Raw genomic sequence first — 20,330 nt, 5'->3', positions numbered from 1 at the left:
TATCCCAGAGAGAACCATGAATTATATGGCCACCATTAGCTATAGCTGTTATCAAGAAAGCTGTGGTAGTGGATGTAGCAAATTGAGTACAATTGCCAGGATACGTGGTAGGGCCTTCCAACCCCTGAATTCAGATTTATTTTGATAATGAATGGGTATAATCAAAGAAGATTACACAAAGGATATGCTGGAAGAAAATACTATTTTAACCGTAATTATTTCTTTCACAGCCAAAAAAGAGCATACAATGGAAGAAAGTCACTTGGAGAATGCACAGAAAAGGTAAGCAGATCTGAATTGGCGCCAAGTCTTTCTTTGCCTAGCTATTCTTTTGTTATTATCACAAACCATCAACACCAACCATCTCCAGAACTTTTTCATCTTCTCTGAAGGCAAACTCTGTACTCATTAAACCATAACTCCCCCATTCTCTCCTTCCTTCAGCCCCTGGCAACCACCATTCTACTTTCTGCCTCTGTGACTTTGACTGCTCTAAGGTACCTCATGTAAGCAGAATCATACAGAATTTTTCCCTTTTATGATTGGCTTATCTCACTTAGCAAAATGAATGACTAGCCATTCTTTGGACCCCATCGGCTAAGACTCTGCATCCAGAAGCAATAAGAGTCTAGGGAGAGCTAGAGTGAAAGCTCCAGAAATAGGACTTGGGAATAGTTTTCCTCAAGAAGCAGGGAATCATCCAGAAGTGACTCACCTGCCTCAGGAGTCAGGACACCATTTCCACCTGTTTGCGTCTCCTCCACTACTCTGCTCCTAAACACTTCACAGACGCTGGGAACAGTGGGATCCTTCTTAGTGTTACAACTAGATTAAACCATTTATTACAAACACCTAAGACACATATGTCTTTCCTCAGATCCTGGAGGATACTGTAAACAAGGGACAAATGGGGAGAAGGGACTTTCCTCTCTGTGTGCACAGAAAAGGGGAAGAGACCCCAGAGGTCTTCTATTCAACCTCCCACCTACCTCAGGCCTCTTCTACGTTCTTCCCTCTCTTAATAGACACCCAAGCGGAACCATCCACCTCACCTGGTAGAGCCCAGTAATCGTTGGCTGTGATCCCTCATGGGGGTCTTTCTTTTTTTCAGTTGACCAGGTTAGTCAGCTTGGCTCTCCCTCCCTCTTAGAAAGGTGAGGGGGGAATACACTGAGACTTTCTCATATTCAGGGCTGAGAACTGAGGTAAATTTTGCTGGGACCAGTTCTACAAGTACTAGAAAATTAAATAAGAGATAAGGACAGGAAACAGTAGATAAAGGAAAATGAGCTTTACAAATGTGTGAGGAGGGGAGTTCATTAAATGCAAGTGAACAAGTTCTAGAAATGAACGTTTTTCCTCCCATCTCACCACAATTTCCAAGGGTACTGAAAGCCTATAGTCAGTGCTGTCTGTTCTGCCTTGACAGACACTGACATCTTGCCCTGCTTCCCGCTGTAAGTGCCAATAGAATAAATATGCAGAAGGAAGCAAGGCGAGGGCAAATCTTGCATCTTTCTAAGGGCAGACATGTTCTTGATCATGATTACCATCTTTGCATGATAATCTTTGACAACCAAGACAATCACATGATTCTGTTTATAGATTTTTAGGTTGTGCCCCTTTATTGGCCTTATCCCCTATAGAGCTTACATTATCCCTGTAGTAAGCTTCCCTTCGTCAGCGTGTAAAGCTGGTGTGTCTGTGTTATAGAAGTATCCCATATGCATAGAAAGGACCATCAACACATGGGTATCAGGCCAAACAAAATTTCACTTTCTAAGGTAGATGTCAAATTTCTAATTCTTCTTCAGGATTCTTGCTTCAGGAAAAGGGGCCCTGTGTGAGAGGGGCCGAAGTTGCTGCTGTGCATTAGCTATGCTGAGGGGGGTCATAAATTTCGGTTGTCAGCGTTTTCCGTGACTTTGTGGTGAAGGTAGTCTAGCTTTCATGTCATACATGAAATATGTTAGATCCCATCTTTAACGTAGAAACCACAGTTGTTTGGTTACAGTCTTGAAGGAGGTTGGTGGTCAGTGTTGCAACATTCGAGTGAGATTTAGGAAATTCTTATGTTGTATTCTCAAGAGAAACAATTTACTCTGAGGCTAAGGAATATTTGCTTTTCCTCAGCAGTTTTCTAAAGGCATGCATGAGGGGCAATAAGCAGATATGTTCCGCCCTGGCATCTCAATACTGCAAAAGTAAAACCGTTCCCTTTGCCGTGGGCTCTTTGATATAATCATTGGCTGAACTCTCAAAATGTTTAGCTGAATAGAAAAGATAGAAATCAGACAAGGAATTATAGCAGAGAGAAAAGGAGTCAGGGAACAGTTGAGAGTAAAGCAGAAAAGTTTTATAGAACACAACATATGATGAGAAATAAATCTTTTCAATGTTGAAAGCTATTTTAATTATCTGCTGAGAAACAGAAATTTCAAACAGCATGACTGCCCCTTTGTCTGTTGGAGAAAATTCCAATATTGTTGTCAAATAACAGCAGTTTTCATGCCCAAATTTCAGAAGGTTTTCAATAATCAGTCTTCTGTGAATCAAAATTAAATTTGAAAGGAAGAGAGTTGTGTTTGGAGCGGGACTGGGTGGGTGGGGAGGAACGTAGTCTAGACCTTATCAGATAGTTGTAGGTTCATATTCTAGCTTTTGGCTTTTCCTGGAACAAAGGGATCACACTGAAATCCAATAAGGCACACATCCTCAGAGTGACTTCGTTAAACTTGCAGAGTGCCAAAGCCAGGCCATCCTCTGCAACTCTGTTTGCTTTGGTTCTCCTGAAGAGGTTCACTTAAACACATGGGGGGGGGGGATGCTGAAATTCACTATTTCCTTTAGGTTTCATACTCTTTGAGGGTTAGCAAGCAGGGCCTCCCAGACTCCCCGGGGGAGAGGTGGTGAGAGTACATCATTCAATTCAGAGTTGGGAAAAGTGTGGCCCACAGGATGATGACATGCTTTTCTCAAGCTCTGTGATAACCCACCAAACAATTCTGTCATTCTCTGAAACTGTATCATCCTTGCAACATCTTGGTCTCACAGTCTACACTCCAAATAACACTGGAACTGTTGGCGTTGAAGCAGTGAGCAGAGTTTCTGTGCTCTTCACTATGTCATGCTGGAAATCAGGAAGATAATTTGCTCCTCTGAATACTAAAAGTGAAGACTTTCTCTTCTCTATTCATTGCACAAGTAAATATGTTTCTGTGTTGAAGGTAAACGTAATGAAGAGAGAATAATGATGTGCTTTGTTGGGGGTAACACACATTACGTATGACTTAGGTGGCAACGGCGTCTAACATGGAAAGAGACCAAAACATGACTATTTTATTTCTTAAATGCCTGGGTCAGTGAGTATGAACAACAGGGGGTGGGTAGAGCAGGAAAAGCATTTCACGGAGAATCAGGGGACCCAACTCTGCCGATGAATAAGGTCATTCCATCTTTCTGGGTCTCTGTTTTCTCAGCTGTAAGATGGGAACATTGGACAGACTGACATGTCCGTCCCTTCCAGTTCTAAAGGCCCGTGACTCCATAAGAAATTCATGGCCTGTTCCTTTAGGTTACAGAACTCTCTGCTTACGCATTTCCATGCTACAATCAATGTAATTTTCATTTTGAATGAAATAAAAAGTGTATTCAGCGTTTTGACTGCCACAGAATTAGGAGTCATGCCTGGGCAAAAGTGGACATTGCTACTTTCTGGTTTTGCTCCAAAATCTGTGTGTTTGGAATTATAAGAGAAGTCCCTCAAGAAATTACTGCAATTATTGCCCTTCTCCACCTATGCACTTCTAGTCTTTTAATAACTGGGAGCCAAAATTCCCTGACCAGTAGTTTTAATTTGCATTAAAAACAGATTTATTATTTACAGAAGCACAAAGAATTTATGGGACTCAGAGCTGCAGCTCCAGCTTGGATCTCACCTAATCATAGCCATGGAATCAATTAACAGTTCATCTGTGAAATGTGATAAAATCTTATGAGATACATAGTGCCCAATAACTGAGACTGAGTTGAAAGTATGCTCCATAATAGTAATGGGGCTTCAGGGTTTTACAATTGCTGTTGAATAGCGTTCCGTTAGAAACTCAGTATTCAGGATGGCCACAAAAAAAAGAAAAAACAACGCTGTGTCTGAACAGATGATAGAGCATTGAGTAATAAACCTGGCCAGCCATGCCTGCTTTGATTAGTTTCCGACACCCTAGAAAAGGGGGCCATTTATTTAAGTGTTCTTGCTCATGGCAAATGAGCTTGTGGGGCTTGGAGTGGGTGGGGAGAAGGAATGAGGGCAGAGCTATAAATTGCTGCAAAGCTAGTGCCTCCAAGAAGGGCTGCTTGGGAGGCCTGGGTAGTCATCTGGGAACGAACCTCCAAGGGGTAGGTCAGGAGGTTCTTAGTGATATCTGGGAGTCACCCTTGTAAAACCTGGGTTCTTTTCCGACTGGGTTAGAGATCATTTTTTAAGATCAAAAATGGTTTTTCCTCCAATCCTTGCTATAGCTTCAATTATATGTATTTTTGTACATTGATGGTTTGTACTCCTGTATCACATCAAGCTTTAAAATGTAGCTTTCTTAAACATCATTTGGTCTAAGTCTCTTATTTTACCCTTGAAAATACTGAGAGCCCAGTGTTGAATGATTGACCCAAGATTATAAAGCCAGAAGATGCCAGAATAAGGATAGAACAGTCTCTTGATTTTCTGTGGAGCAGTCAACAGACTGATGATTCCCCGTGGGCTCTCTAACTGTCCACTGCTGGTGATACAGAACCAACATGTCATTAGTGTTCCATGTAATCATTCAACCTAACACAAAGAGCAGGTAAATGACATGGATTTGAGATGAAGAACAAACCCCAAAAGTTTTACCTACATACACCCTGGAATTATACATGCTGGTTTTATACAGATAAGATGTGCCCAGGAGTATCCCCAATCATGTTAAATTTCTTAGATAATTGGCTTGAACACGTAGGTCTTACTGAGGCTTAGGATAAGCTGCAGTGACTCAAGCCTGGGCTTCTGTGCTAGAGAAGAGAAGTGTGTGGGAGAAACTCTCCTGGTGTCCCCTCTCCTCCCCTAATGGGTATTAGCGTTGACAGCCTCTCACCCTCTACCTCACTGTTTTTCTTCTCTACTTTTGCAGTTTTGAAACAACAGTAGGATATTTTGGGATGAAGCCAAAGTCTGGTGAGAAGGAGATCACACCCAACTACGTGTTTATGGTGTGGTATGAGTTCTGCAGTGACTTCAAGACAATTTGGAAACGGGAGAGTAAAAACATATCTAAAGAAAGGTAAGGCTCTAATAGATTGATTAACACCCCATTCGGGGGTCTAGGAAACCTTCTTCTCAAACCTAAGGAAGTGTGTGCATCTCACCCGTGTCAGTATCGCCTTTCAGATCAAGTGGATGTCGAGGAAGGATTACTGCCTCAGAGTTCATAGGGAAATTCGGGGGAGGCTTGCTGTCCGCATAAGCAAATACACTCACGTGATCTGATAAATTACACTTTCTTAACCCCTTCCAATTACTAGCTAGTAAATGAAAGGGGAGCTGTGCTAATTTGCAGCAGATTGCTTTTCTGTGTATTTTCATGTTGGCCCAGGCTAAATGAGGCAGCCTTGCTGTCGCAGACAGTACAGACAAATAAAAGTGAATGCTTTTCCCATTAATATACTGAACTTGCATCAAAGGGAAATCTCTGAGAGTCGGGCCACACTTAACACGGTGTTGAAGCCCCGCTCTGGATTTACAGCGCCACTTCTGACTCCCCGTATCCTGCTGAGGACATCAAACTGCGTGCCGCTCGCCTCATTGCAGCCTCCTGATTTTATTAGTTGGGGGTAGAAGGAAAACTTCGGCCCTGAACATAGGGAGAGAGAGAGAGAGAGAGAGAGAGAGAGAGAGAGAGAGAGAGAGAGAGAGTGTGTGTGCGCGCGCGCGCGCGTTCTCCTTAGAGAGAGACTGAATTTGGCTCTGTTGATCAGAACACAAAAGCATTTCTGCTTGATCGGTGTTTTGATCAGGTTGCCACTGTTCTACAAAGGGTATCATGGATTTCAACTTCAAACAGGTCTTGCTACTTCTCCTGCAGAACAGATGTATGAGAGTGTCATTCAAAGTGGAGTCGGGGACAAATTCTGCAAATGAAGGGAAGTGGTTTAATTGTAGCATCTATATCTTACTAAACATTGAGAACCTGAAATTCCAAAATTCAGTTATGCTTGCTCTTTACTTTGTAATCAGAGAAACGGTGTGCACATAATATATCCACACAGACACACACACACACACGCAGTACACTAACATGTTTTACCTTAAAAAGCTACTTTAAAGGGCTCATAATTTAGAGATTTCTTGACTCAGTCTTACTGAATCTCTAAATATTTTCTCAGGGAATTTTTTCACAAGCCTGCTTTCTTTCTAAGGAAGTCAGAGAGCTTTAAAAATATTTATCAACACATCTTCCCACCATTAACTCTTTTGGAACTTGGGAGTTAAACTGAGTATATCCATTATAGGGATAAAATGAAGCAGAGAAAAGTTAAGTGACATTGTTAAGAAAATAGATTGTTGATAATAACATGAAAAAAAAAAAACCCTAAAAATCTTGACATCCCACTCATTGTTCTCACCCTCCGATCTCTTGTTTAGCCCTTTAAGCTAAAATAAGCTTCTGTGGAATACATTCTGTGTTTTGTGAGCCTCAGAGGAAACGTGACAGAGCCAAGTTCCTCTCTCTCTAACAAGGTAGCAGCTGGCCAGTCAGCTCTCCACGTCCACACCCGAAGGCCAGGGAGCCCCTCAGAGGGCCCTGAATGTCCAGCCTTTGCTAAAGATTTCACACCTGAGATTTTGATCCTAGCCCTTAGTGAATCTGTCCTTGTTGCTGGAGCCCTAAAAATGGTCCCAAAAAACCAACAGAGACGGTAACGAATTGCTTTTCATTTGAATAATCTTCTATTGAAATCCTGAACCGTATTCCAAATGGAGGAGTTTTTCCCTATCCCAGAAGTTAGACCACACTCATTGTGGGCCTGCGGTGGTTCCAACCACCCTTCAGAATGACCTGTTCTCTGATTCCTAGTGATGGGCACTTGCTGTGCTGCTTCCTGGGTATAGCTGGTGAATTGCCCACTTCACACTCTGTAAACCAACACCTTTAAAGGGTCATGACTTCCCGGGACTCTTTTCAGGTCTTCTCATTTAGCAACTTCAGGGGTTTCTTCATTCCAGCCATGCTTTGTGAGATGGATCACCAAGGTTTCCAACCTAAAACAACATCTCTGAAAGTTAATGATGGCTCATAAAGTATTTGTGGAAGCAGCTTGTTTACAAAAATCTTTTTGTTAAGAAATGTTAGCGCATTATATATATTACTGCTCATCCAGTTCAGTAAACTGGTTAATATCCGGGGTTTTCTCATGAAGTGAGGATTTTTTTCAGTTGTTCTCTATCTGCTAAGGGTTTTAGCTTTTAAACGATTAGAATCACATATTCGTTGTGGTGAAATAAGTGAATTCTTCTATTACAATCAAATGATAAACAATATGATTGTTTTGACCCATATTTAATGATGTTTGATATTGTCATTTTTTATTGTACTTCTCCAACAAATCCCAACAACACTAAATGTCAGGAGGTAGCATTAGATAATATGAAGACATCCTCAAAAATTAAATTCATAATCAAATGAAAACCTCATAGCTTGTAATAGGGGGAAAAAAACTATACTTTGGGATCCCATCCAAAGGAATTTCATCCCCTTGATTTTGAGAGGTATTTGAAGGCCAACTAAAACCCCAAAAATCATTGAGAAAAATTAAGGATCAGTAATAGTATTTTCAAAGGGACAGATTCACTTCCAAATGAAATGGAAGTTTTGAAAACTACTTTACGTCACTTGAGGTCAATTTTAAGGGATAGAGAATATTTACTTCTTGTTCTGCTTAGTATGGTTTCCATGGATGCACATGAGCTTGATGCAAAATCGAAATGATGCAGCTCCATAGCAGGGTAACAACTACCCCTCATGAGATCCAGAACGATGTCTGAACACACAGGTGACTGATAAAAAACGCCCTATGTGCTTGTGCTTTGAAAATGAATGATAAACCCCCTATTATTAAGCTGGTATCAGGACACGATTCTGTATTTGAGTAGAATAGACATAGTATTTCACTGGGGATATGGTTTACCTGCAGATTAACTCTCAGTAGAAGAGCAGGCTACTGTATGATGGTATATTAATGGTATGAAACTTTGCTGTTGTGTATGCCAATATTAAGCAAAATAGAAAACTTCTGAGTCTAGGACCAAATCCAGAGCACCTCGCTCCCTCGACCTTCAGTCTGTGATCCACTCAGTCCTCATGGTGCCCCTAGTACTAGAACTCATCCTCCAGTGAAGTATACCAGGTCCTTCTCTTACCCCTGCTGAGTACTTACTGGCAGTGCTCAGTAGTGTAAAAAAGACCTCTAGAGAGAGAGTTGAAACCCAGCATTTTTTTTTTTTTTTTTTTTTTTTGCAGTACACGGGCCTTTCACCGTTGTGGCCTCTCTTGCTGCGGAGCACAGGCTCCGGACGCGCAGGCCCAGCGGCCATGGCTCACGGGCCCAGCCGCTCCGTGGCATGTGGGATCTTCCTGGACCGGGGCACAAACCCGTGTCCCCTGCATCGGCAGGCAGACTCTCAACCACTGCGCCACCAGGGAAGCCCCGAAACCCAGCATTTTTATGCCATTAATTTGCTTTGTGATCTTGGGCCAGTCACTTATTGCCTGGAGGACCCAAATATCATATCTGTAAAATGTATGTATTGGGATGAAGCAGAAACCAAATGTTCACTAAGATCTTTTCTAGCTCAAAATCTCTGTGAATCTAGAAACTACTTTTTTTTTTTAATATTTTGAGAAACTGTTTTATTTTTGAGATAACGCCCCTCACCTTTGCTCTTGAGCTCATAGGGGATTATACTGAAAGACATTCCAAGCCAAGGTCTGGTGGTGAGTGGGGAAGAGATTTGGGGGCAGGGAGAATTTTCACTGTCCTCTTGGACTTGGTAAATGTCTACAGCTTCCTTGGCTTACACTCCCAGTTCCTCCCCTAAAATACTAAGGTTGGTCTTGAAGACCACATTTTGTTTGTTTTGTTTTGTTTTGTTTTTTGCTTTATGCAGGCCTCTCACTGCTGCGGCCTCTCCCGTTGCAGAGCACAGGCTCCGGACGCGCAGGCCCAGCGGCCACGGCCCACGGGCCCAGCCGCTCCGCAGCATGTGGGATCCTCCCGGACCGGGGCACGAACCCACGTCCCCTGCATCGACAGGCGGACCCTCAACCACTGCGCCACCAGGGGAGCCCGAGACCACATTTTTTTAACTGAAAGTATACACACAAAAATCTTTTCATCTGCATCCAACATTGCGTTTACTGGTTTATGGAAGTTCATCAAGATTTTTATTCTGAGAGGCAGCTTTGCCTCAATTTTACCTTTTCATGCAGTTTTGTATTTGTGTTTCTTGACAGCCAAACCAGTCAATGAATTTTTGCAACACATATTTCTTCCACCTATTAAATCAACAGATTATTCAAGTATATGCATAGTTGCAAGGAGATAACCTAATTTTTGCTGCTACCTTTATAGACTATTCTTTACTCATTTTCTGCTTTTTCTTTTTCTTTTTTTTTTCCTTTTTAATTATTCTGGGATATACAACCCTTCCTTATGAAGTTTTCCACTATTTAGAATATGTTAAGACTGCTCCCCACATATGCCCCCACATGCACACATAGAGGCCCCAAACGACTACTCCCCACAAAATGAGCTATGAATTTGCAAAAGGTAAAGAAGTCCTAGGGGGCTCATGACTCCAGGAATAAAGTCTTGGCAAATAATTCAACCCTGAGCCAAAGCAGACTTTAAAAGTACCATTTAAAAACCCATAATGGGTAAGTAATGAGTGAATAAGGAGTTTGGTGAATTTTATGTGAAATGCAAATAAGACATTTCATTATATACATAACTATAATTTACACCATGGGGGAATGGATGGTTAGTTTGGGTTTTTTTAGTTCAGCTAAATAACAACAGAGTTTTTGTTTTAGGTGTATTACTTGCAGTTATTATGGTTAATTATGCAACTGCCATACCCTTGACAGCAGAGCTGTTGTGGAGTTATCCCAAAGCTGTTCTCAGGGCTCACTGCTCAGGTCACTTTAGGACCAGGAGCTGGGGACTTAGAGAGGCCATCACTCAACCCACAGAGAAGCCGTTGATTGCAGTGTAGACATCGCAGGAATTCCTCTCTTTATATGATAGTTATTCCTGGAAAAAGTTCCATAAACTAAAATTTTTATTTATTCAATCATGATCATTACAGTAATGTCTAACAAGTTACCCTAGCCCTCTGTTATGTGGTTAAATGATTTATATACACTTAACTGCTAAGGAGCTTCATATTTTAAAGGACCCCTTTAATAATACGAATAATCACCCCCAAGTTACTCGGCAAAACTTTGAATTTTCCTAAGTCACATTTGAAGGCAGTTCTGTACAAATACACAAACAGTAAATGTCCCAACAAGTTAACTTATAAACAGAATGTGTGATTATCATAATCACAAAGAATAAAACCTGCTTATTTCCCAAGCAATGAATTTAAAACTACTTCTGCAAAATTAAAAATATGCCATGAGTAAGGAGAGGAGATAGTAGACTTCTAAATGGTAAAAATTATGGGATCATTGATTCTTAAAAATTAAAACACCTCTTTTGACCCTCTTTCCTCTGGAAACTAGCAATCTCCTGTTCCTTCCATCTTCTTAAAAGAAGAGTTTATATACATTTCCTCATTTATTTTTCCATAACACACATCCACTCCTTTCTGTATCAGTAAGAATAAAGCCTCAGCTGCCATAACAAAGACCAAAGTAACTGTTGCTTAAACAAGAAAAATTTATTTTACTTTTGCCTAACAATCTGAGTATAAATTGTTTAGAAGTTCAGAACCCAGATTCCTTTTCTCTTGTGGCCACCATCATTAGGTGTGGTCCTTATTCACAAGTGTAAAGATGGCTCACATCACGTCCGCCAGCGCCACTGCTGCTGAGTTCCTGCCAGTAGAAAGGGGAGGGCACACCATTTCCTTTAAAGCGGGGTGGACCTGGAAGGTACACGTATTTCATTGAGCAAAACTTAGTCTCTCACGGCTATATGCAAGGGAGACCAGGAAATGCAAGTTTATCTGGGAGCCATGGGCCCAGCTAAAGACTCATGGGTTCCATTACTAAAGGGAGCAGAAGAAATGGATGTTGAGACCAGTGGCAGACTTTGCCACCTTTCCCGTTTGTGAAATCAGACAGCTAACTCCTTGCCACTACTAGCTTTTGACACTGATGATAGTTTCTTCCATCTTGAAGATGCTCTGAGGGTATTCTGGGTTTCCTTCTGCAAAGGTGACCTCCACTCTTCTATTTCCTTCATCGGCTCGTCTTTTTCTTCTATTCCTTAAGTGTGGACCTTCCCCAGGGTTCAGATCTCTGTTCCTCTTTTCTGCTCTGTACTCTATCCCTAGTTAACCCCAACCATTCTCATCGCTTCACCTGTCACCTCTTTGCCAAGTCCTCCTGCCCAGAAACAACCTCTTAGTTCTAAGTCTTAGACTCAAATCTCCTACTTCACGCTAAAGGCTCCCACCGGCTGCCCAACTTTCACCTGCAATTCAGTATGCCTACTCTGAGGGTCCCTAAATTTCACTTGCACCCTTCTCCTCCTCCTAGTAGCCAAAGGCAGGCTGGAAACCTGAACTGTCTTTAATGCTCCAAGATTCACTTTCCACCCCTGGCTAACTTCTCAGTTTTACCTCCTTAGTGGTTATTCTTTTTCATCCTGTTTTCTCAGTGGCTTTGCCTAGTTCGGGACCTCATCTGTCACCTGGATTATTGCTACATCCTTCTGACTGTTCTCTCTGCCTATAGTTTTTCTATTTCCTCTTCATTGGCCCTTAATATTGTATCCAGCTATCTTTCTAAAACAGAAGTTAGATCACATCTATTTCTTTGAACATATCCTGTTTAAGCATATTCTGTTCTGAAATAAAGGGAAGAAAATCAGCCATGATTGGTACTTATATTCATTAACTTTTGGGGCCTTACAACAGCCCTGAAAAAGTGTATTACTATTGTGCAGATAAGCAGAGGAGAGAGTACATGAATTACCAACATCACAGTTTCACTCCTAAGCAACAGAATGGGGATAATGACCTAGGTCTTATGTGACACTAAAGCTTGAGCTTTTTCAAGTATTCTGTATTTCTCCCAAATTAGAGCATGAGCCTCCAAAAACTTGCCTTAACTCACTTTCCAACCTCATTTCCCATATCCTCATCCCCCACATACCCATGATATTGACTCAGTGTTTCTCACATCTACACATTCTTGCCTGGTGTTCTCACTGGGTAATTTCTTTACATTGCATTGTCTCAGTTATTTCCTGCTGGTCAAAACACAGTCATCTTCTAAGGGCAACCTCCAAAACCTCTCCCCTAAAAATCTTCTGAAATACCCCTAAGTAAAAGAATTACATCTTTCTCTGGTCTCGGATAGCATATTTTTCTTACCATCCTTTTGCACTTAATTCCTTCCAACTTGTTACTTTAGCACTTTACATGTCTTTTTCCACCTTTAGGACATAAACCCATTCCTTATCGTATCTTCTATGGTGCATTCTCCAGCACGGAGCCTGCTAATTGTTTACTGATAGAGAAAGGACTTCACAACATAGTACAAAATGATACTGAGCACTGAAGATCCTGGGCAGTGTGAGTTTGGAGGAGGAAATGATTCCTAAGGAATGAGGAGGCCAGGGAGGGCTTTGGGAAGATGGTTAGCCATAAACAGGGCCACCCTCCACAAAAGTTGTAGAAAGGATTCAGAAGCCAGTATGGGAATGTTGGATGTCAGCTGCTCCCAAATCTGGCAGGTCTTCCAAGTCACCTGGAGAGCTTTGTAAAAAAGTAATCAGATCTACTAAATCAGAATCCCAGAGGATTAGAACCTAGGGATCTGCAGTTTTAGAAAGCTCCTTGTAGAGAGGATGAGCAAGAACACATTTTGTGTTTGGTTGCTTCAGTAAATACCTTGGCTTCATCCCTTGCTGAAATCTATCAGGTCAGCTGTGGAGATGGGAGGAAGAAGTTCATCTTCCCAAGGGAGTCTTACTACATCCAGCCAAGTTTAGGAACTATTAGACTCAGGTGATCGTGAAGGTCTCTTCCAGCCCTTATTTCCTGTGGTTTTAGGTGGGAAATGAGCTGGACATTGACAGAGCAGATGAATTCAGCTACCTAGAGATGAAAGGGGTAAGGACATGCTGGAGATCACATGGCAAAGGCCTGGGCTTGGAAGGCTCAACACACATTTTGGAGGAATCACATAGTATGATTTCAGGGGCCAGCCTAATTGCTGTGTTTCCTGTGCATCCTGGGAGTACACACTGTCTCTCATCTCATTTGCATTTTGCATTCCCATAACATAAATGTGCACCACTTAATCAGCTTAATTTAAGCACATACTTTCAAAATACCTATTCATTCTTAAGTGCTGTACAAGCTATGAGACCCTATTCTGGAAGAGTTTAATCTGGTGATCACAATGCCTCCTTCATAAAGCTTTCCCCAATCTCCGTGAGCTATCTTTCCTCCAAAACTGGGGCAGGGGGAGATGGTTACTATTGCTTTAATTTTGGCATTAGCGATTTCTTTTTCATTCATTTTCTTATAGACATTTCCCCCTCAAATAAATCATAAGCTGTAGAAGACAAGGGCAATGCCTCATACTTCTTTGTTCTCTCTCTAGCATCTTATGTTTCCTTATACATAGTGAGTGCTCAATTAATATTTGTCGAACAAATAAACAGTCACTGTGTTTTCGTTTGCCACGTTGAAATTGATTACAGAATTTGCTGTCTACTGCTGATAGATGAGAGATCTTATTTATTTAGACTTTGATGGTAGAATTCTCCAAACATATCCCATATGGGTTGCTCTTGCTCAAGTATCTAAAATCTTTATAGCTTGGTTAAAGAGGATAGACATGTTCAAAACAAGAAAGACCAGTTAATGGGGTAAAACAATCACCTTCTCCGTTCTTGCCTGTATTACTTTCAATTTGTCTTAAAAAAAAAAAGAAAGAAAGAAAGAAACAAAGAAGGGAGTGAAGGTCTTTGGGATTCAGGCTGTGTCAAGCCTCACACCTCTTCAGAGCTCACATAAGAACCTTTGAGAGCATCCGTCCACGCGCTCTTTCCCTAGCTTGGCAGACAGCAATGGAAACCCAAAGTAAGTCTCCTTCATTCAGCTAGAATACTTCTAAGTTGCTTATCTGTGGGACTCCTGACAGCTCCTGCCTTGGGCAGAGAATAGATGGAACAGGGGGCTGCCTGGGTAGTATGATTTGAGGGGCGCCAGAAAGGCTGCCTGCTCCACCCAATCTCCCCTGCTTCCTCCCCCTTGTCGTTTTAGTCACCCCTGCAAACAGGCTCTGATCAGTTCCAGTTTTTGGTGAGACTTGGTAGGTGGTAAAGGTTTCAAAACCAAAGCGGGAGCGGGGGCGGGAGTTGGCATCTACAAGCACGTGCATATCTTCATTATCAGGATTGGAAATGTCTTCCAAAGACAAGCAATGCTTGCAATTAAACTTGCAGATTTATGTCCCAGGGCCGGCTTGAGTTTCCAGGCTGCCTCCCAGACGCCTCTCCCCGAACAAGGAAACGCAATGCTGTTACCTCTCACTCCACACCTAAATCGCCCGGGCGGCTCAGGGTGTTTCGTCTACCAAGTGCAGAGTGATTGGCTTTAACTGATCATGCATTCCAGGGCAAGTCCAGGACCCCCCCGCCACTTCCACTCCCCTGTGGCCTGGGGGAGACGCTCTGCAAACGGAAGCGGTCTTTGTTCTGCAATTAATCATTTGAAGTCAAAGTGTGTTTGGGAACTACAAGTGATAACCCGCAAAAGCTATCAAGTGGCTGATTGTGTAGCTGGTGAAATGTGGTCTCTAGGAGGACTTCCTTCATTGTAAATAGAAAAATATCTTAGGAATGAGGTAGGGAAAGTTGTCAAATGTAGGAAGTGGAAGTGATGGGCTAATTTATCATGGAATCACTGAGAGGCTAGATTCTGATGTGTAAGGAGCTAAGTCTTTTAAGTCTAAGACCTGCCTTACTTTCCTGCTGGTCTGTCTTACCATGGCTGCTAGTGAGACTGGCCTGGGGGACACAGGGATGGAAGGGTTAGTCAAGGTCAAGGGTCAGACTCTGAAGAGGGGATAAGCATAGAAGAGTGTGTGTCTGTCCAAGTCTGTGGCCCTGCTGGCCTGCCTGAGATAAATGATTTTGAGGCTACCCATTATTTCATATTGTCTATGGCTGTCTTCTCTGAGTTTTATTTTCTTACCCTTTGCAAGCATTCCACATAGACGAGTCCATGATGTTTCCATCAGCTGTAGCAGTGAGGAAGAAATGTCCCTTTACACTGAGGAGTTAATGAATTTAGTCTTTGTGCTGTTGGGTTTTTTTTTAATTGAAGTATAGTTGATTTACGACACTGTGTTAGTTTCAGGTGGACAGCACAGTGATTCAGTTACACATATATTGCGTTGTTGGTTCTTTACTGACAATAAAGAGTGACTTTATTTCATTGGCTTTCATAACTGTTATCGCTGTGTAGTAGTTATATCCAGAATTCAGAAATACCTCGTGAGGGACTGTTGTCAAGGTGGGTAGAAACAAGGGCAGTTCCCAAGGCCCCTGGCAGGCCTCCCTGATTGCATTTACTTATTTAGAACTGAAGCTGGATGTTAACCCCCTTTCCCCCAGCTGTGGAGAAACAACCTCAATGTCCTCAGTGAACTGAGGACAGTACCTGTGGAGGCTTGGGAGTATCAAAAGATGCAAAGAAACCCCACAAAGCTCACACGCCTTCCCTCTAATGTCCAGGCTCCTAGGCAATGGCCGGAAGGGTAGCCTGACATAGCTACACCTTCTAAAAGCACAACGTTAAAAACAACCCCTACAATGTTAACACCAGGGAATCCTAATGAGGAAAATACTGGGATGTTGCCCTCAACCTTCTCCATCTAAAATACAAAAAACCATGTGCTATTAGGCTTTCTTAAGCAATAAGGCCACTCCCACACCTCCCCAAAGTCTCTTTGGATAGTATTCTTTGCTCCTTGACCTGATGCTACTTAGTTCAAGGCTATAAGGAGATCACAGGAAAAGAGTGGATAGTCAGTTGGTATTTCATCTCTGCAGCTTCTTATACACTGTCTCTGATTTTCTTCTCCTAAAGGGAGACCATAAAAATAGTACCATTTACTTATAGAAGAAGGTGTCCCTAATGATGATTCGTAAAGTCAACCCACACTGGGAAGCCAGACTGGCAAGTTACTTATTTACAAGCATGATCTTCAGTAGGTGCCATCCCACAAAACCTTATCTACCCTTCAAAGGGCCCCAGGCCACAGTTTACAGGGCCATGGACAAGGGCATGTTTTTCTCATGCTTCTTTGCTGATCATGTTCTTCTGTGTATTTCAGAATAGCCACCAGAAGGAAGAGTTCTCATGCTTGGTACATTCTGGTTCACATGTCTTTAAATTTTAGGATAAGCCTAGTGACATAGTGATTTGGACCTTCAGCTTTTATTTATCCTGTTTTTTTAGGGAACTTGGGTGTTATTCCCTGTAGCATGCTGACTCAGAGGCCCATTACTACACATACGGGTGCACAGAAGCCTGCCCTGTTCCCTTTCTAGACTATTTTGACCTCTTTAGCGATGACTGATATTAAGTCTTCTGTAAACAGATTTACATTACAGCTGGTCAGATTTCATGCTTTTACCAACATGCATTTTATGAACTATATTCGTGCAGTGCCTCCCTTTTCTTTGCCTTCATGACACTGATGTTCCCAAAGCCATTGACTTTGAATATCTTCAGTGAAGATGTGTACATGGTCTGGGTCATGCAGTGGTTAATGTTTTTAGGTCACACTGTACTGGATGGCTAACAGAGCTTCCTCTTTGAAGCTAGTGGCTCTATAGGCAAAACTTTACTTCTGTAATCCTGAAGTTGCTTCCTCAGTCCCATTGTCAACATTACACGAGTTGAGTGATTTATTAACAAGTATGTCCTGGTAATATAACCAGATTGTCTATTTTCCACTTGCTGAAATGAATTGGTCATTTTCATTTAGAGGATTTCTAACAAACCAACGGGCGTTTAAAACAGAATGGTAATTTGTGGGGGCCATCTACCTGTTTTTTTTCTTTTTTTTTTTTTTTTTCTAGCAGTACGCAGGCCTCTCACTGCTGCGGCCTCTCCCGTTGCGGAGCACAGGCTCCGGACGCGCAGGCTCAGCGGCCATGGCTCACGGGCCTAGCTGCTTCGCGGCATGTGGGATCTTCCCAGAACGGGGCACGAACCCGCGTCCCCTGCATCGGCAGGCGGACTCTCAACCACTGCGTCACCAGGGAAGCCCTGTTTTTTTTTCATTTTTAAAAAATATTTTTTTAATTTTTTTAGAGCAGTTCTAGGTTTACAACAAAATTGAGAGGTAGGTGGATTTCCTACAGAGAATTCCCATGTATCTCCTTGTCCCCAAACATGCGTAGCCTCCTCCAATATCAACATCACTCATCATAATGATACTTTTTTTCTTTTTTTAACCAAAGATGAATATTATTGACACACCGTAATTACCCAGAGTCCATAGTTTTTACCTTAGGGTTCCCTGTTAGTGTTGTCCATTCTGTGGGTCCGGACAAATTGCGTAATAATATAATCCATCGTTATAATATCATACAGAGTATTTCCACTGCCCTAAAGCTCCTCTGCACTCTGCCTACTCACGTCTCCTCCTTGCCCACAGTCACTCATCTTTTTATTGTCTCCATAGTTCTGCCTTTTCCAGAACATTTACTCATTTTTAAATACTAAAATTAACCCCACTCTTTAGAGCGTAGATTCCAACCTGAGCCATGATTTGAGATCCGCTGTGTCCAGACATCCGTTAGTTGCCTGTGTAACTTTTTTTCATTAAAAATGTAACCTAGCCTCATACTTAAGAATTGTTCCAAAGTTAACAGGTTGACAGTCTTGTTACACTTCAGACAGTTATTTGGAATGGGAAAGAAAGGAAAAGGGAAAGAACAGATGACCCAAAGAAAATGTTAACTGCAGTCACAGAATTAAATTGGGAGGAACCTTAGGGTGTAATCAGTTGGATTCATTCCATCTTCATTCTAGGGTAGTAAGAGCAAATAGAAATTGGAGAGTAGAATAGGACCCAAATCAGGAAGATCAGTTATAATTCCCAGAAAGACCACAAAGAAAATAAACCATAATGAAATGTAAGGTAATTCCTGACTTTAGGACAGGGAAGTAAGTGGGTGCCCCCCTGGGCACTTAGTTTTCCCACACTTCAGCTCCTCTGAATCTGTCCCCACGGTGCCTGTCTGTGAGTAGTTGTCAGAGACTGTCCATCTCCCAGGCTTAGAACATATCTGGAAAGTACCACGCAGAAGAGAGTGGCAGAACTGGCTGTGTTTTGATTTGAGCCCTGAAATTGAGCTGAAATCTGGTGGCTATGGCTGTCAGAAGAACCATTCTTTTAAGAGGCCTTGTCTTCTTAATCAGCTGTTCATCTCCCAGATATCCCATGGCAGTTCTTTAGGAAGAAGACTTCTGTTGGCTCTCATTCTCCTGAACAGGAAGGGTATTTTTTTCTCTTCCCGGCCTAAGAGATTCAGTGGGTTCTGTTGAGTTCCATACATAGCGTTTTCCAACTTTTTTTTCTAAACAGCAGAGCTTTTTTTATCTAAATGAAAACATTCATGAAACCCCAATATATAAAACAGATTAAATTAAGCTTTTCTGGTTGAAGCAGGCTTGCAGATGTTGGGGTTAAGAGAATCCTTAACTCTTCCTTCTTTTCCTGAGGCACCTTTGCTGAGGCTCTTTGGAAGACAGTTTGAAAATGCTGCTCTAAGTTACTGGTTTTTCCATTAGTGACAAGGAGTATGAAACAGCCTGAACACTCTACCCCACCTCCTATATCTCACTTACCTCTTGGTTGGCTGGCATGCCTAATCCCTATGGTTAAAAATGAAGGCACTTCTGTTATTGTAAAGTTCAGGATGATTTCAGTATATTCTGCCTTGTACCTCATTAGCCAATGAAATACTGGATGTCTAAAGAATAAAGACATCGTACTTCTTCAATCTCACAGAAGGCTGTGCTCTGAGTTGGTTTGATTCAGCTGCAGGAATACACATCTAGCCTGTAGAAACCCCAGAGCATGCCCAGATCTCCCAGAAAGGGAGGCTGTCATGTGGGGAGCCTGAGCCTTTAAATGGAAAGGCGTATCACTCTTTGGGATGCAGTTGCCTCAGCTGCCTTGTGATCCCAGCCCTCTAATGGGTTAAGAAAAAGTGTGATTTTGTACCTTATCCAGATCTTTTCATTGAGGATGGGAATAATGTTCTCTTGTAGCTTTCTAACTGGAAGCAGAATTCCCTCCCCAACCAACCAAGGTTGCAAATCATTTCTGTAGAACAAGGACTAAGCAGGACCATCTGAGGACACATGTCACTGTCCTATCTCATATTCATGTCTTTCCTCAGTAGACTTTGGCAGCAACTGAAATTTACTGGGGCCCTTAATAACTCTCTAGGGAGGTGTTATAACGGAAAGGAAGAAAAGGTTTTCAGAAATCACTTTTATTAAAGCATTTGTAAATTGAAAGTAGTTATTTTCTTTCTCTAACTTGTAGGTCTTCCTCCCTATATTTCAGAATTTTTTTTTTAGAGGGCATGAGATGTAACCTTTGAAATCAAGTTGAGGTATTTGCCTATATGAGCAACTGTGTGTGAGAGTCTAGCATAAATATTTAGACCCAAAACAAAAACAGAACCAAGATCTAGGCCAGAACCAAAGACAAGTCCCTGAGCAATGAAGCCAAGGGAGAGATCGAGCATGGCTGTAGCTAGAAATTGTCCAACCAGTTCCCTTTGACTGCATGCAAAAAAGTTCTTACCTCCTAAGTGAGAGAGGCAAATTCCAGACTTGGGGAAAGTTGTATAACCTCTCTGAGCCTCAGTCTCCTTGGGGGCAAAGTAATGTGGATACTTTCAGGAATCCTGGAATATGTATGTAATCTGACATGCATAAATCTTTAGCACATTTGGGTGGCCTTAAGCACCCTTTCTTTTTCCGTATTTAGGACTCAAGCAGCTAATCAATAACTGGAGCT

The 20,330-nt window shown here is 42.0% G+C and overlaps 1 protein-coding gene across 8 annotated transcripts in view; it reads left to right on the top strand.

The window, feature by feature from the left end:
* The window catches only part of FMN1 (formin 1), a gene marked incomplete at its 5' end in the record, with an annotated part of 410,703 nt that overhangs the window by 370,858 nt on the left and 19,515 nt on the right, over positions 1-20,330 (top strand). For all 8 annotated transcript variants that reach the window (XM_081226859.1, XM_081226858.1, XM_081226857.1 and 5 more), the window contains 2 exons: positions 231-282; positions 5,166-5,315. In XM_081226859.1, coding sequence (XP_081082985.1) covers positions 231-282; positions 5,166-5,315 — 202 coding nt within the window. The remainder of the gene's footprint in view (positions 1-230; positions 283-5,165; positions 5,316-20,330) is intronic.

Source organism: Mesoplodon bidens (assembly GCF_964165515.1).
Source record: "Mesoplodon bidens genome assembly, chromosome: 3".
In the NCBI taxonomy this organism is placed as follows: Eukaryota; Metazoa; Chordata; class Mammalia; order Artiodactyla; family Ziphiidae; genus Mesoplodon; species Mesoplodon bidens.
Note: the sequence above shows the minus strand (reverse complement) of the source record. Positions and strands in the feature narration are given on the sequence as shown.